This window comes from Topomyia yanbarensis, chromosome 2 (genome assembly GCF_030247195.1).
Source record: "Topomyia yanbarensis strain Yona2022 chromosome 2, ASM3024719v1, whole genome shotgun sequence".
NCBI lineage: Eukaryota > Metazoa > Arthropoda > Insecta > Diptera > Culicidae > Topomyia > Topomyia yanbarensis.
The window spans coordinates 116,442,695-116,457,140 of NC_080671.1; the positions used below are offsets into that span (position 1 = coordinate 116,442,695).

General features: G+C 40.4%; 1 protein-coding gene and 1 long non-coding RNA gene across 2 annotated transcripts; both read left to right on the forward strand.

The window, feature by feature from the left end:
• Positions 1–290: 290 nt before the first annotated feature.
• On the forward strand, positions 291–814 carry LOC131679072 (uncharacterized). Its single transcript, XR_009303796.1, has 4 exons — positions 291–446; positions 504–587; positions 641–710; positions 764–814. It is a non-coding gene; the product is annotated as an uncharacterized LOC131679072 (long non-coding RNA).
• Positions 815–1,729: 915 nt separating this feature from the next.
• LOC131679685 (uncharacterized) lies at positions 1,730–4,614 on the forward strand. Its single transcript, XM_058960421.1, has 2 exons — positions 1,730–4,448; positions 4,493–4,614. Exons 1-2 carry the CDS (start codon positions 1,730–1,732, stop codon positions 4,612–4,614), a joined length of 2,841 nt encoding a protein of 946 aa, XP_058816404.1.
• Positions 4,615–14,446: the final 9,832 nt, after the last annotated feature.

Genomic DNA, 14,446 nt, shown 5'->3' on the forward strand with positions numbered 1-14,446 from the left:
AACGTGAGAAAGACGATTTGGAATTTGAAGAACTATACCTAGGAAATGAAAAATGTGCTGGAGAGCATTCATCTCCAGCAAATTTAGCACGATTTTTACGTGAGCGTAGAATTCAATATTTCCCAGCAAGCTTTGAAACCCCTTTTGCAAAAATTGGCTAGTTTAGACAAAACCTTACCACGATGTTGATGGCGCTACCTCGAGCAACACGCATCTTGAGGCTGACGTGCTTCGAGGCAACCCTAATGCTGACCTGCTTCGCGACAACCCGTAACTGTTATTGTGTGATTAGTGTCATCGGCAGAAAACGTGTTGGATAGCGAGTGTGAACGGAGCAGCAAAATTTAACAAACGTGATTTACCTATATCTCTAACATATATTTGTCTTTGCAAAGTATAAACCTTAGTGCAAAATCATTGCAAATACCGTGCTTAAATAACCGTTGGTAACAGATCGAAAATGTTTATCGGTAACCCCTTTTTTAATGTTAAACTATTTAAAGGTTAGATCACTCGTTGGCACCGCTGGTACCGATTATTCTTAACCACGCTAAAGCATTCGCAGTAAAACATATAAAATCTAGTTTGTAAGTATGATGAATTCAAAACGATGGCTCTATGTAAAAATTATGAATTTAAGCCGTAGGCGCCAGGCAGGCATTTAATCAAAGAAGTTGATTGACAATTGTTTGCGAAGGAAAAAACTAAACGTATGTATCTACTAACCTTATTCATAACCTCATCTAACTCTAATGAATTGCAGGAGATTTTTAATCCTGCTGGGATACAAATATACTGGTGATTACGGACTCGGAAATTGCATTTTGTTTCACGTCAATCAACATTTTAAAAATCTCGTTTACGACGTTTGTCACGATGCCTGGCAAGAACCCTAGGTCGAAGAAGTCTTCCGAAGAGATGGATGGTGCTAGCAAGCTAAACCCTCAACGCAAACATACCGGTGGTTCTAAAAAGGACAAAGCAACTCCCGCATCTGTCAGTGACGTGAAAAGTTCGAAAGACAGTAACGATGCGGTTGAGGACTCTGTAGCCATCTTAGAAAGCAATTGCGTTTCTTGCAATGAGCCGGACAGCAAAGACATGGTCCAATGCGACCAATGTGATTCCTGGTATCACTTTGTCTGTGTGAATGTTACTGGAGGAATAGCGGAAAAAGACTGGATCTGCATTAAGTGCGAGGAAGCACGGGATCCAAAGCTCTCATGTCCCAAACCCCCTCCAGCTGAAAGCAACGTGTCGCACACATGCCCAAGCAAAACGGATTCCAAATCGACCCGAAGTGCCGCTAGAAAGCAGTTGGAAATACAACTTCAAAAATTGGAAGCAGATAAGAAGCTGAAAGCGAGGTTTGCCCTACGGAAGCTGGCAATTGAGGAAGAGTTAGAGCAACAATTCCAGAACAAGAAGTTTGAGTTGTTACTGGAAGCAGCTGATGATTCGTCTGATGGTAGCGTAAGGGAGATTGCAATATCCCAGGCGAGGATCGAAGAGTGGATTAAGAATGTAGATGGACATCAAGAAAAATATCGGTAGCACCTCGATAATCAAGGATCGTTTAACGGAGGTCAAGGCACGAGTGCAGAGCCAATCTTGTCCTATACTTCCGATTACTTCCAATTCCGAACACCAAGGCATTGGCACAATAGCAGGTATGCATCAGTTCCACCCTGGACAGCGATCCACGCCGAACGGAAAAGGGCGACCAAACATGAATCAGCTGGTTAGCGCTATGGAGCCCAATTCCTTCTTGCTTAATCGTAGTCAGTTAGCCGCGAGACAGGCTGTACCAAAGGAACTTCCTGATTTCAACGGTGATCCCGAGGACTGGCCATTGTTTTGGTCGATGTTTAACTCATCGACACAGATGTGCGGATTCTCGAATGAAGAGAATATGCTACGTTTAAGGAAATGCTTAAAAGGGCAGGCATTGGAATCAGTACGTTGTCGATTGCTGCATCCTTCTAACGTGACTGGTGTCATGTCAACACTGAAGATGTTGTTCGGAAAACCTGAAGCCTTGATTCACGCGATAACTCTTAAAATCAGGTCGCTACCACCACCAGATATGGATAGGTTAGAAACGCTAATAAACTTCGCCTTGTCAGTAGAAAACCTTTGCGCCACGATTGAAGCATGTGAAGTAGAGGACTTCATGTACAATGCAGCCTTGCGGTACGAACTGATAGCGAAATTACCATCACAACTCAAGTTAGATTGGGCTAAACATTCAAGGCAACTGCAGTCGCCGAAATTATCAGACCTCAGTGCCTGGCTATATTTAATGGCTGAGGATGCTAGTTCAGTTTTAGCTACCGCCCCTGCGCAACGACGTCCTCGTTTTGGTAGAAAAGAAGACCGATATCTAAATCTTCACGCCGATAACCAGTCGTCTCCTGATGCTTCTCCCTCCCGCTCGCAGCAACAACAAACACACGTACAGCGCCGACCTCACGAGGTCAACAAAGAGTGTGACCTTTGCGACGGCAGCTGCTCGTCACTTGTGAAATGCGAAACATTCCAAGGTCTCAATTACGACGCTAGATGGTCCGCAGTTAAGGAGCGACGTCTTTGCAAAAAATGCCTTCGACGACACAATGGCACTTGCCGCCTGCAAAAAGAATGTGGTACGAACGGATGCAGGTACATGCATCATCCACTATTGCATAAACCCAGTCTGACGGTGCGCAGTGCGACACAGCAGTCGCAAATTGAACGGAAATGTTACTTACATCAAACACAGTCCAATGATATTCTTTTTCGAATAGTACCGGTTACACTACATGGTCCAAACACTGAGGTTCAGACATATGCGTTTTTGGATGACGGGTCAGAACTAACCCTTATAGAAGAAGGATTAGCATGTCAGTTACAACTCAAGGGGCAGATTAAACCGCTCTGCCTCAAATGGACAGGAGGGACTCGACGCGTCGAGGAAAAATCCCAGATGGTTGATTTGAGCATTTCAGCAACAAATAATCATCACAAATATCAGCTTTCCGGTGTACGGACGGTGGAAGAGCTCAAGCTGCCACACCAAACTTTGATTATGAAAGAGCTTGAACAGAAGTATGCGCATCTTAAAGGGTTACCAATAGACACGTATTACCATGCCATTCCACGCATAATAATAGGGCTTGATAACACTACCCTCGGACATACGCTAAAAGGACGAGAGGGAGGCGCAAACGAGCCAGTAGCAATTAAAACAAGGCTCGGTTGGACAGTTTATGGAAGCTGCAACCCTAACTACTCGACAAGTCAATTCATTAATCATCACTCGCTTCAAGCCCGTCATTGTGACTGTAAGTCAGATGAGGAACTTCATAAATTCATGAAGGAATACTTTTTGTTAGATAGCATGGGTGTAGTGAAACTAACCACTAGTCTGCTATCAACAGAAGATCAGAGAGCACAAAATATGCTGAAGGAAATGACGCGCCCCACGAACGGCCGATACGAAACTGGGCTGCTATGGCGGTACGATAACGTGAGGCTCCCGGACAGTAAGGCGATGGCGACGAGAAGATGGCATTGCTTGCAGCGACGACTTACAAAAGATCAGTCGCTGGCTATGGTGCTGAATGAAAAGATTCAAGATTACTTGCAAAAACAGTACATTCGGAAGTTGTCGCCTGAGGAGATTACTGTGAGTAGACCAAGAACCTGGTATTTACCAATTTTTCCCGTGACAAATCCCAATAAACCGAGCAAGGTCCGTATCGTTTGGGATGCAGCTGCAAAGGCACATGGAGTATCACTCAATTCTGTATTGCTCACAGGCCCGGATCAGCTCACACCGCTTTTGACGGTGCTAAATAAATTTCGCGAATTTCGCGTGGGCATTTGTGGAGACATACGCGAAATGTACCACCAGGTTCTAATTCGGGAGGAGGACCAACATTGCCAGCGTTTCCTTTGGCAGGACGACAAGACGACTACCGAACCGAGCGTATTCGTCATGCAAGTCATGACATTTGGTGCTTGCTGCTCACCTAGCAGTGCGCAATACATAAAGAACCTTAATGCGGTGAAGTATGAGCAACAGTACCCTATAGCGGTTGACGCCATTGTCAGACGACACTATGTCGATGACATGCTAACGAGTCTTGAGACAGAGGACCAGGCTATACAGCTCGCACGAGACGTCAAATGGGTGCATAGCAAAGGTGGTTTTGAGATTAGGAATTGGGTGTCAAACTCACCACGTGTGCTTGAAGCACTTCGGGAAAACGTTACTGAACAGAAAAGTCTTCAATTGGGTTCTGTAACAGGCACTGAAAAGGTACTAGGAATGTACTGGTGCACTACATCCGACACCTTTACCTTCCGACTGTCGGCTCGACATGATCCTGAGTTGCTAACTGGCATGCGGCCGCCAACGAAACGGGAAGCTCTCCGGACGCTGATGATGGTGTATGACCCACTTGGTTTGATTGGGCACGTGCTCATGTACCTTAAAACGTTGCTGCAGGAAGTGTGGAGATCCGGTATCGGCTGGGACGAACGAATCGAAGGAGACTCGTACCAAAAATGGCTTACTTGGCTCAAAGTTCTACCATCTGTAGAGAACGTCCAGATCCCTCGATGCTTTAGATCGCGATTATCACTTTCACCTACAACTGATGTCCAATTACACACATTTGTTGATGCAAGCGAGTCCGGGTTTGCGGCCACTGTATTTTTGAGATTTGAAGAAGCTGGTATTGTGGAATGTTCTTTAGTTGGTGCAAAGACACGTGTAGCACCTTTGAAGTTTTTGTCAATACCCAAATCCGAATTGCAAGCAGCGGTACTTGGAGTCAGATTGGCATCTAGCATAAGTAAATCGCTTACAATCAAAATTTCAAAGCGGGTTTTTTGGACAGACTCGCGAGATTTGATGTGTTGGTTGCATTCAGATCACCGGCGTTATAGCCAGTTCGTCGCATTTCGTATCAGTGAGATACTTGATACCACAGATGTGGGCGAATGGCGATGGGTACCCACAAAACAAAACGTCGCAGATGATGGTACAAAGTGGCATCACCAACCTGATGTCTCGGCCAATAGTAGGTGGTTCAAAGGATCGGGTTTCTTATACCGTCCCGTGGAAGGATGGCCCGAAATACCTTTTACTCTGGGAACCACTAACGAAGAACTGCGTCCACACCTTTTGCTTCACTGTAGGATTTCAGAACCAGTCATCATGATGGAAAATTTCTCCAGCTGGGTCCGTCTGTATCGCACAACAGCGTACGTATTACGGGCAATAGATAAGTTCAAAGTATCGATAAGTGGGGATGCGAGGAACGTAGCCAAGAAACAGCAACACCCTTGCAATGTACAACCCTTGCTACAAGAGGAACTGAAACGAGCTCAAAACTTCTTATACCGGCAAGCTCAAATGAACAGCTATCCGGATGAATTTGCACTCCTGAGCACGAACGCTATTTCAAAGTCGCAGCCACGGCTTCCTAAACAAAGCAAGCTTTTCCGTGAATCTCCATACTTGGATGACAACAAAGTCATGCGAATACATGGTCGTATTTCTGGTTGTCAGTATACTGACGTCGAATCAAAAAATCCAATTGTATTACCCCCTGATCACATCATCACACGTATCATTGCACAATATTACCACTGTACCCATCTTCATCGTAACCACGAAACAGCTCTAAATAAGTTACGCCTTCTTTACTACGTTCCGCGACTACGCACAATCTATCGTAAACTACGTGGAAATTGTCAACGTTGCAAACTCGACAGCGCCGTTCCAAGACCCCCCGCAATGGGAGACCTCCCAGAAGCTAGATTAGCAGCATTTTCTCGAGCTTTTTCTTACGTCGGCATAGACTATTTTGGTCCAATGTTAGTATCTGTTGGGAGACGAACGGAAAAAAGATGGGGAGTGTTACTAACGTGCCTTACCGTTCGAGCAATTCACATTGAAATCGCACATTCATTAAGCACTGACTCATGTATCATGGCGTTGAGATGTTTCATGGCCAGGCGCGGTGTACCAATAATCATTTACAGTGATCAAGGCACAAACTTTCGAGGAGCCTCAAAGGAGTTAGCAAACGAGCTGCAGAAAATGGATCAAAATAAGCTTATTGAGGGAATTGTGTCTCCACGAACAGCCTGGAAGTTTATTCCCCCTGCCTCGCCTCATATGGGAGGTGCGTGGGAGAGAATGATTCAGACCGTGAAGAAGAATCTTCAACAGATGAAGCTCGTGAGATTGCCGAGCGACGAAGTTCTGCGGAACGCTTTAGTGGAGATCGAGAATATAGTGAATTCGAGACCCTTGACACATGTTCCAGTCGACGACGAGATGGCAACCGTTCTCACACCGAATCACTTCCTGGTAGGTTCTTCCGATGGGTTGAAACCTCTTGCACCATTCGACGATAGTTCCGTGACTGTGAGAAAAAACTGGCAAATGTCGCAGACACTGGCCAATGTTTTTTGGCGCCGCTGGCTCAGCGACTATTTGCCGTCTCTGACTCGACGAACAAAATGGTTCAGCCCAGTAAAGCCTATAATAGTCAATGATTTGGTAGTGATAGTCGACCCGCAGGCTCCACGAAACAGTTGGCCAAAAGGAAGAGTCGTCGCAGTAAATCAATCCAAGGACGGTCAGGTAAGGTCGGCCACAGTTCAAACAGCATGTGGTATATTGGAACGCCCAGCAGTTAAATTGGCGGTGCTCGACGTAGGCGTTAGGGATCGTATGGCACACGTGGGCCTATGCCCTACTCCGGGGGGGACTGTTGATGGCGCTACCTCGAGCAACACGCATCTTGAGGCTGACGTGCTTCGAGGCAACCCTAATGCTGACCTGCTTCGCGACAACCCGTAACTGTTATTGTGTGATTAGTGTCATCGGCAGAAAACGTGTTGGATAGCGAGTGTGAACGGAGCAGCAAAATTTAACAAACGTGATTTACCTATATCTCTAACATATATTTGTCTTTGCAAAGTATAAACCTTAGTGCAAAATCATTGCAAATACCGTGCTTAAATAACCGTTGGTAACAGATCGAAAATGTTTATCGGTAACCCCTTTTTTAATGTTAAACTATTTAAAGGTTAGATCACTCGTTGGCACCGCTGGTACCGATTATTCTTAACCACGCTAAAGCATTCGCAGTAAAACATATAAAATTTAGTTTGTAAGTATGATGAATTCAAAACGATGGCTCTATGTAAAAATTATGAATTTAAGCCGTAGGCGCCAGGCAGGCATTTAATCAAAGAAGTTGATTGACAATTGTTTGCGAAGGAAAAAACTAAACGTATGTATCTACTAACCTTATTCATAACCTCATCTAACTCTAATGAATTGCAGGAGATTTTTAATCCTGCTGGGATACAAATATACTGGTGATTACGGACTCGGAAATTGCATTTTGTTTCACGTCAATCAACACACGAAATTCTAGACGTCTATTAAGAACACCACGAAAACATGCAACGATAAGTGATATTGGCGGAGGCCAGGGGCGGCGAAACACTTTACGCCCGAGTGCACAGTGGTCCCAAAGAGCAAAAAAGGGGTTTTTTTAGATTGCGTCAAAACGGTTGACTTTAGTAATATGGTGTCTTTGAGAAAGTTTCTTGGAGTAGAACTCCCCTTCTTTCTGTCTTATCAGATTAATGATTAATCCCCCTAATAGTGAGTTACGCAATTTATTTTCTCCAATAATTCAGATAGACAAATACTTACTTCAGCAAAGTTGTAGAGAAACTCGTTGCAAACATTTTACCCGAAGACTTCAACTCTCTATCTTTTAAGGTTTTTGAGATATGGGACATTATTTGTAAAAGGTCCCTTAAAAACAGTTTTTTCATCATAAGTTTTCTTCTAGATTTTTTCCATTATATAAATGTTCTAGAACATTGTTTGAACTATTATACTGCATTACTTTGCCGAAGACGGAAACTTGCTATCGCTAGTATGTGTGGAGATATTCACGTTTTTTGATTGAAAATAGCTCTTTTTCCAATGCCGATAACTTTTAAACGGGCAAAAACGGGCAAACCAAATTAAAGTGCAAGAAAAGCACAACAAATGCAGGAAAAATCAAATCTCCCCAAGGCGGCCCTCTATGGAAATACTAGAGCCTAAGTTTGTCCATACTAGAACTGTTCCGGCATTAAATACATCACCATATATTACTGTTAGTTTTTTTATTTCGATTATAGAGGTTTTAACCTTAAGGTCATTCGCCTCTTCGGGTTAGAAAAATCTCTTATGAAAAATTTCTAACCCTATGTGCGGGGTCGGAACTCGAATCCAGGTGCGCTGCGTACAAGGCAATCCATTTACCAACTACGCTACACCCATCCCCTACTGTTAGTTCGGAAATAAAGGGTTAAAGTCGTAATAATTATCCTTTCTTACTTTTGTAAGCACGTCTTGAGTAAATACCCAAGCAACCAAAAGTTGATATAAAGGAACTACATAAGCTTCTCGTTTTAAGTAATTTTGCAATACGTTTTATGTTCTAATAGCGGGTTAAGCAGTTCTCTTAAAGCTTGAGCAGCTTGAAAGTTCCCTAAGAACTTTTTATGAATTTTAAAGTGTGCTTTTTAAGTATTATCCGAACTTCTGTTTGCTTGTGTCAAAAGTTACAGTTGTTCAAAAACTCAATGCATACGCCTGACACCGGAAACTGACAATTCCCTTGCGCCTACTTCATAACAATGGCGCAAGTGCAACCAAACGGCGAGTAATCAATTGCATTTGATGACGGAATGAGCCAAACTTCAGCTCAAGTATTTCCATAGAGGGCCGCCTTGGGGAGATCTGATTTTTCCAGCATTTGTTGTGCTTTTCTTGCACTTTAATTTGTTTACAAAGTGGTTTGCCCGTTTTTGCCCGTTTAAAAGTTATCGGCATTGGAAAAAGAGCTATTCTCAATCAAAAAACGTGAATATCTCCACACATACTAGCGATAGCAAGTTTCCGTCTTCGGCAAAGTAATGCAGTTTAATAGTCGAAACAATGTTCTAGAACATTTATATAATGGAAAAAATCTAGAAGAAAACTTATGATGAAAAAACTGTTTTTAAGGGGCTTTTTACAAATAATGTCCCATATCTCAAAAACCTTAAAAGATAGAGAGTTGAAGTCTTCGGATAAAATGTTTGCAACGAGTTTCTCTACAACTTTGCTGAAGTAAGTATTTGTCTATCTGAATTATTGCAGAAAATAAATTGCGTAACTCACTATTAGGGGGATTAATCATTAATCTGATAAGACAGAAAGAAGGGGAGTTCTACTCCAAGAAACTTTCTCAAAGACACCATATTGCTAAAGTCAACCGTTTTGACGCAATCTAAAAAACCCCCTTTTTTGCTCTTTGGGACCACTGTGGAGTGGGTAGAAAGCTTAGGGTGAGGGGTCCCTTAGTAATGTTTTTTTCCCTTTTCGCAATGCACACGCTTACATTACATTCACATTAAGTCACGTTCGTTTATGCAATTGGAGTTGTGGTATATCCATGTTTTCAAATGTGTGTAGTGCGAGATACATGCGTTGCACATCTAAATTTTTTGAAATGGTTCAAAATTTCGAGTGGGTAATTACCCACTCGGTTATTTTCGAGTGGGTAGTACTACTCATACTACCCACGCTTTCCGCCGGCCCTGGCGGAGGCCAATATTGGCACCAAGGTTTTGGTAATAATCCACTAGAGTCATTTTGAAACTATACCTATAAATTAATTTTAATTTTAGAAAACTCCATTAGCATTAGTTTTATCGACTTATCAAAATCAGCAATGATCAGCATAAATGTTAATATAGATGGTTTACCGTTATTTAAAAATGGTGCATACCAAGTATGGCCAATTTTATACAATATACATGAAAGGCCCGATATTAAACAAATGATTATCGGTATTTTCCACGAGAAAACCAAACCAGAAAGAGTGGAAGAATTGTTAGAACCATTTGTCTCAGAAATTCAACCTAGATTCACCTGCAAGAGCTTTTGTGAAAGATAGGTGGTCAATATATGTATAGCTGTTGCATATATAATATTGTAATACGGTATTATAGGTACAGTTAATTTCAACTCTCTACATGGTTGTTTAAAATGTTGCACGATTGGACTACATTCTTCACTTTTAAGAACCAACATATTTCCGCAAACCATTGCTCCAAAAAGAACAGATATAGATTTTAGGAACGGCTTGTATTACGGCCATTACCAAGTATATAAAATTCGAGAAAGTAGAAAATTGGGAAAAGTTCCTGTTGTCACACCCTTAATACGATTACCTATTGATATAATTGAAGACGTTGTTGTATCAGATTCTTTACACCTTCTACATCTTGGTATTACAAGAAGGTTGTTACTTTCATGCAAAGACGGGCATAACGGTTTGGAGGAAAAAAAAGTGAACTAAAACTGAAATCGATGCAATATCCAACGTCTTGACAACTATTAAACTACCCACTGAAATCCATCGAGCAGTACGTGGAATAGACTGCAGTTTTTTACGCTATATCGGTATTGTCCTCTTAAAGCATTTTATTAATGCTGATCATTTTCAAAATTTTACTAAATTGTTTTGTGCAGTTTCAATCTGTTCGACCAGTTACTATAAGCGGTTTTCGCCAGTTGCTCAGAATTTGTTCGAAGACTTCATAATGAACTATTACAGACAGTTTAACTCGATTACAAGTAATATTCACAATTTAGTACATATTGTTAATGAAGTAGCGAAATTTGACCTACTTCCTTCAATTTCATCATACCCATTTGAAAACCACCTTTTCCAAATCAAGAAAACGGTTAGGTCTGGAAAGCTTCCGTTGCAGCAAATTATAAACAGAGTGACTGAGAAAAACACTGTCAGCAATGATAGAACAGAATCAATAACCAAATATCCTATATTAAAATTTGCATCAAAAACTAATCCTTCTAAATTTTTAAGAATATCTTTAGCCAAAGAGTTTGTTTTGAACATAAAAGAAACTGATAAATGTGTTTTTACAAAACAGTCAGAAATTGTGGCAATGGAATCTTCTCATCTGGCTGGCATACAGGGCACAAAACTTGTAAATTATGATAATTTATTTACCACTCCGTTGACTTCATCTTTGATATACACGCAGAAAAAAGATTTGTAGGTTCAATAAAAATATGGATTAAATTCAATAAAGAAAATTGTTGGTCGGGAGACAATAAATTTATTTATTGATTTCAATAAAATTTATTTATTGTTTCAATAAAAAAAAGTTATTGTTCCATTTTTAATAAATATTTTATTGAAATTAAAATAAAATTACTGAAATTAAAAACAGTTTTTATTGAAAGCAAAAATTTATTGTTTTTGCAATAAAAAAATATTGTCAGACCAATACGTTTGTTGCTTGAAGTAATAAACAACAAATGATAGTATTCAATAACACATATTTTTGATTTAAATATGCATAATTTTTCTGCGTGTATGTTTTCAAAACATCAGAATGCACAAATCTAGACAAACTTACCACGTACAAATTAGAAAAAAAAATATTAGGCTAGTGGCAGTTACTATTTACGATGAGACTGCTTTTATCCCACTACTACATACTTTTTCCTCAGATGAATATTTGTAGAGTAGTGAAACAAAGTAATGTAGGAAAATTTTTATTGCGAAAATCATGAACATGTGTAAATCAGGTGTGAATAAAAGAAAATTGTGCTACAAAAACAACTATTCAATGGGTTCATATAGAACTTAGCGTCTGTAGCATTTTCGCCTGATTCAGAGATGTAATTTGTAATTGCAGCACTTTCTCACGAAAGTCTCATACGTAATGTCTTCATTGTTCGTACCTACTCCAATGACGTTACGCTTCCTTTTCTTCCTAGCTACAGCCGTTCGAGTACCTTTAACTTCGAATCTTTGTTTAGCATTTCGCAAGCAGCGATGCAAAAACTTATGACACTCATCAATTGAGAACGTCGGATCAGAATGAATAACAAGCTGAAAAAACAGATTTATGACACGATCATACTTCTTGAACGATATTTTTGGAATCATGTTTTCATCGTTCGATTTTGAACGGCTGATGCCAGTCCACGAACAGGACAGCATAAACTCTCTTGAGAAGAAATAATCGACGATTTGCAAGCAAACTGTTATCCCGTTACCGACATGACGATCTTTTCCAAGGATACTGCCGAGCGATTTAACAGCACACATGACGAATTCTTTGTTTCTCGCACTTTCTTCCAATGCCTCCAATTCATCCAAGCTACGTACTGGAGATAGCGAAAAGGATCTTAGTTGCACTTCATTATTTTCTGTCGAGAGCTGGGGTTTCTGTGCCAAAACATCCAATTTTGCATTCAATTGAGAAAGTAATGTGGCGCATCTATTCAGCTGAATTTGAGCGTTGAGTTGTTCCTTTATAACTTCTTCTACTTTGTTACTCAATGATTGGAGAGTAAATTTATTTTCAGCTGAGTCTTCTTGAGTTTTCAGATGTCGAGGTGTTGTGCAGGGCCGTCGAGAGCCGCGCCGGGCCCCGGGGTTCGAAGTACTGACGGGCCGTACCATATATGACTTCTTATTTCAACATCGATTAGAGGAACTATACAAATGCAACCGTTTCAATTAAACTATTTTTTATGAAAATTGTTTATTTGATACGATTCAATGCGTTAGCTTACCAGAGTCGTCAGTATTTTAAATAAGTAATAGATGAAAAAATAAAAATAATAAAGGAATATTTGTTTGTGGCTGGCCATTAGAATGACTTGCGTCCGATTTGCCATTGCAATTGGAAACCTTTTTTGCGACATTGCCATACAGTCCATATCGCCATCGTTCATGCTCCCTTGACGCACGTTAATGCTACCATCGTTAATGCTGCTCAGAATCCGAGCTTAGAAAAATTGACATCCCTTCGTGAGCTTGAAAGAAAAATAAAATTCTATTTATGCCCGCCGCGATGAATCGAAGGTTTGTTTGTTTTCCTCGTCCGTCCGCTCTGAGATCATTAAGCAAAAGTGCACCAGATATAGATTATGCAGTTCAGTTATGCTCGAAAATGTAAAAGAACTTCTGCCTTCAAACTGTCCACATAATAACAAATGAATGCTTTGGTTTGTGAATGAATTTATATTTCCTCTGCACTCAACCATTCGATTCTGCATAAAATTTCAGTCAGTTTGGAAGTGAATGAATGAGGGAAGCATTGAAACTGAATATTGAATTCAGCAAATTAATCAGAAATAGGCAACTGAATGTAAAATTTCGTACCACTGATGCTGCCTTGTTTCTTATTGTTGGTACATGTTGATGATTTTGAGGCACTGGATGCAGCTATTGCAGTTGTCACTATGACCTGAACGAATTTTCTTTATTGGTTTGGTAAAATCGGTTTTGGAATCAGTTGTTACATTTGCGCTAACATTCAGAGAGAAAACATTCCGAATGCGATGAATGGGATCCAACAGCGAAGTCTGCTGTTAGAAAGACTGAGACAGAGAGTTGTGAGAGAAAGAGTTTCAACTTTTGGTGAATACTAATAGGTAGAATAAGTATCTAGTTCAATTCCCACATTTTTCTGCATCAAATGTGTACACTGGAACCTCTATTTACGGACCAAGCCAAGGGTTCGTAAATTGAATTAGTTCGTTTTTTGGGATTTAGATCGTAAAAAATTCGCTTCACATTCTTATCAAAATTCGTTGGTTGAGCAACATTATCGATATCCCTAACAATATGGGTATTTCCGGAACGGGGTTGACAAGTACATGATGAAAATGGATATTTGGCACCTTTTTGAAATCCAGGATGGAGATTTCCGATTGAACAATAATCTCGATAACAATTTGGGAATTTTTGAAACAGGCTTAATGAGTAGATGATAGAAATGGTACCTTGGAGCTATTTCAAACAATATCTGTATAAACTATGAGGGTATTTTTAATCGGGTTTGCCGAGTAGATGAGCGATGCCCTTTTGAAGGCCAATATAGCGTCTTCTGGTTCAGAGAAGTTTTCTATAATCATATCATCCGCATCACAAATCAATATACCTATATCTATTCTATGATTATCTTTTTTCGAAAATGTCAATATTTTAGGTTATAGAGATGTCTTAACTGGAATTCGCCATCTTGGTTTTCAAAGTGGCTTCATTCATTGATTTTCGTCATCTACTCGTCAACCCCATTCCGAAAATATCCAACTTTTATTAGTAACATTTAGCTAAGAATATGATAAATTGTAAACAACTTCATACTGTACACTTTGACAAACACTTGCGATAAATGAAACCAGAACGGTTCTATTGCACTGTTGAATGAATCTAATTGGGTTACGTTCACGTACTTCAGAAAACCATTGGAACGATTGGAACGTAGTTATTATTATTGAGAGGGAAAAACCCGCGGGAGTGGATTTTCAAAAGCTCCTTCTCCCGTAGGCACAAAA

Coding starts and splice junctions, on each gene's coding strand:
- LOC131679685 (XM_058960421.1), top strand. CDS start 1,730: ATGAATCAGCTGGTTAGCGCTATGGAGCCCAATTCCTTCTTGCTTAAT. Junction 4,449..4,492: donor GATGGTGTATGACCCACTTG/GTTTGATTGGGC, acceptor ACGTTGCTGCAG/GAAGTGTGGAGATCCGGTAT.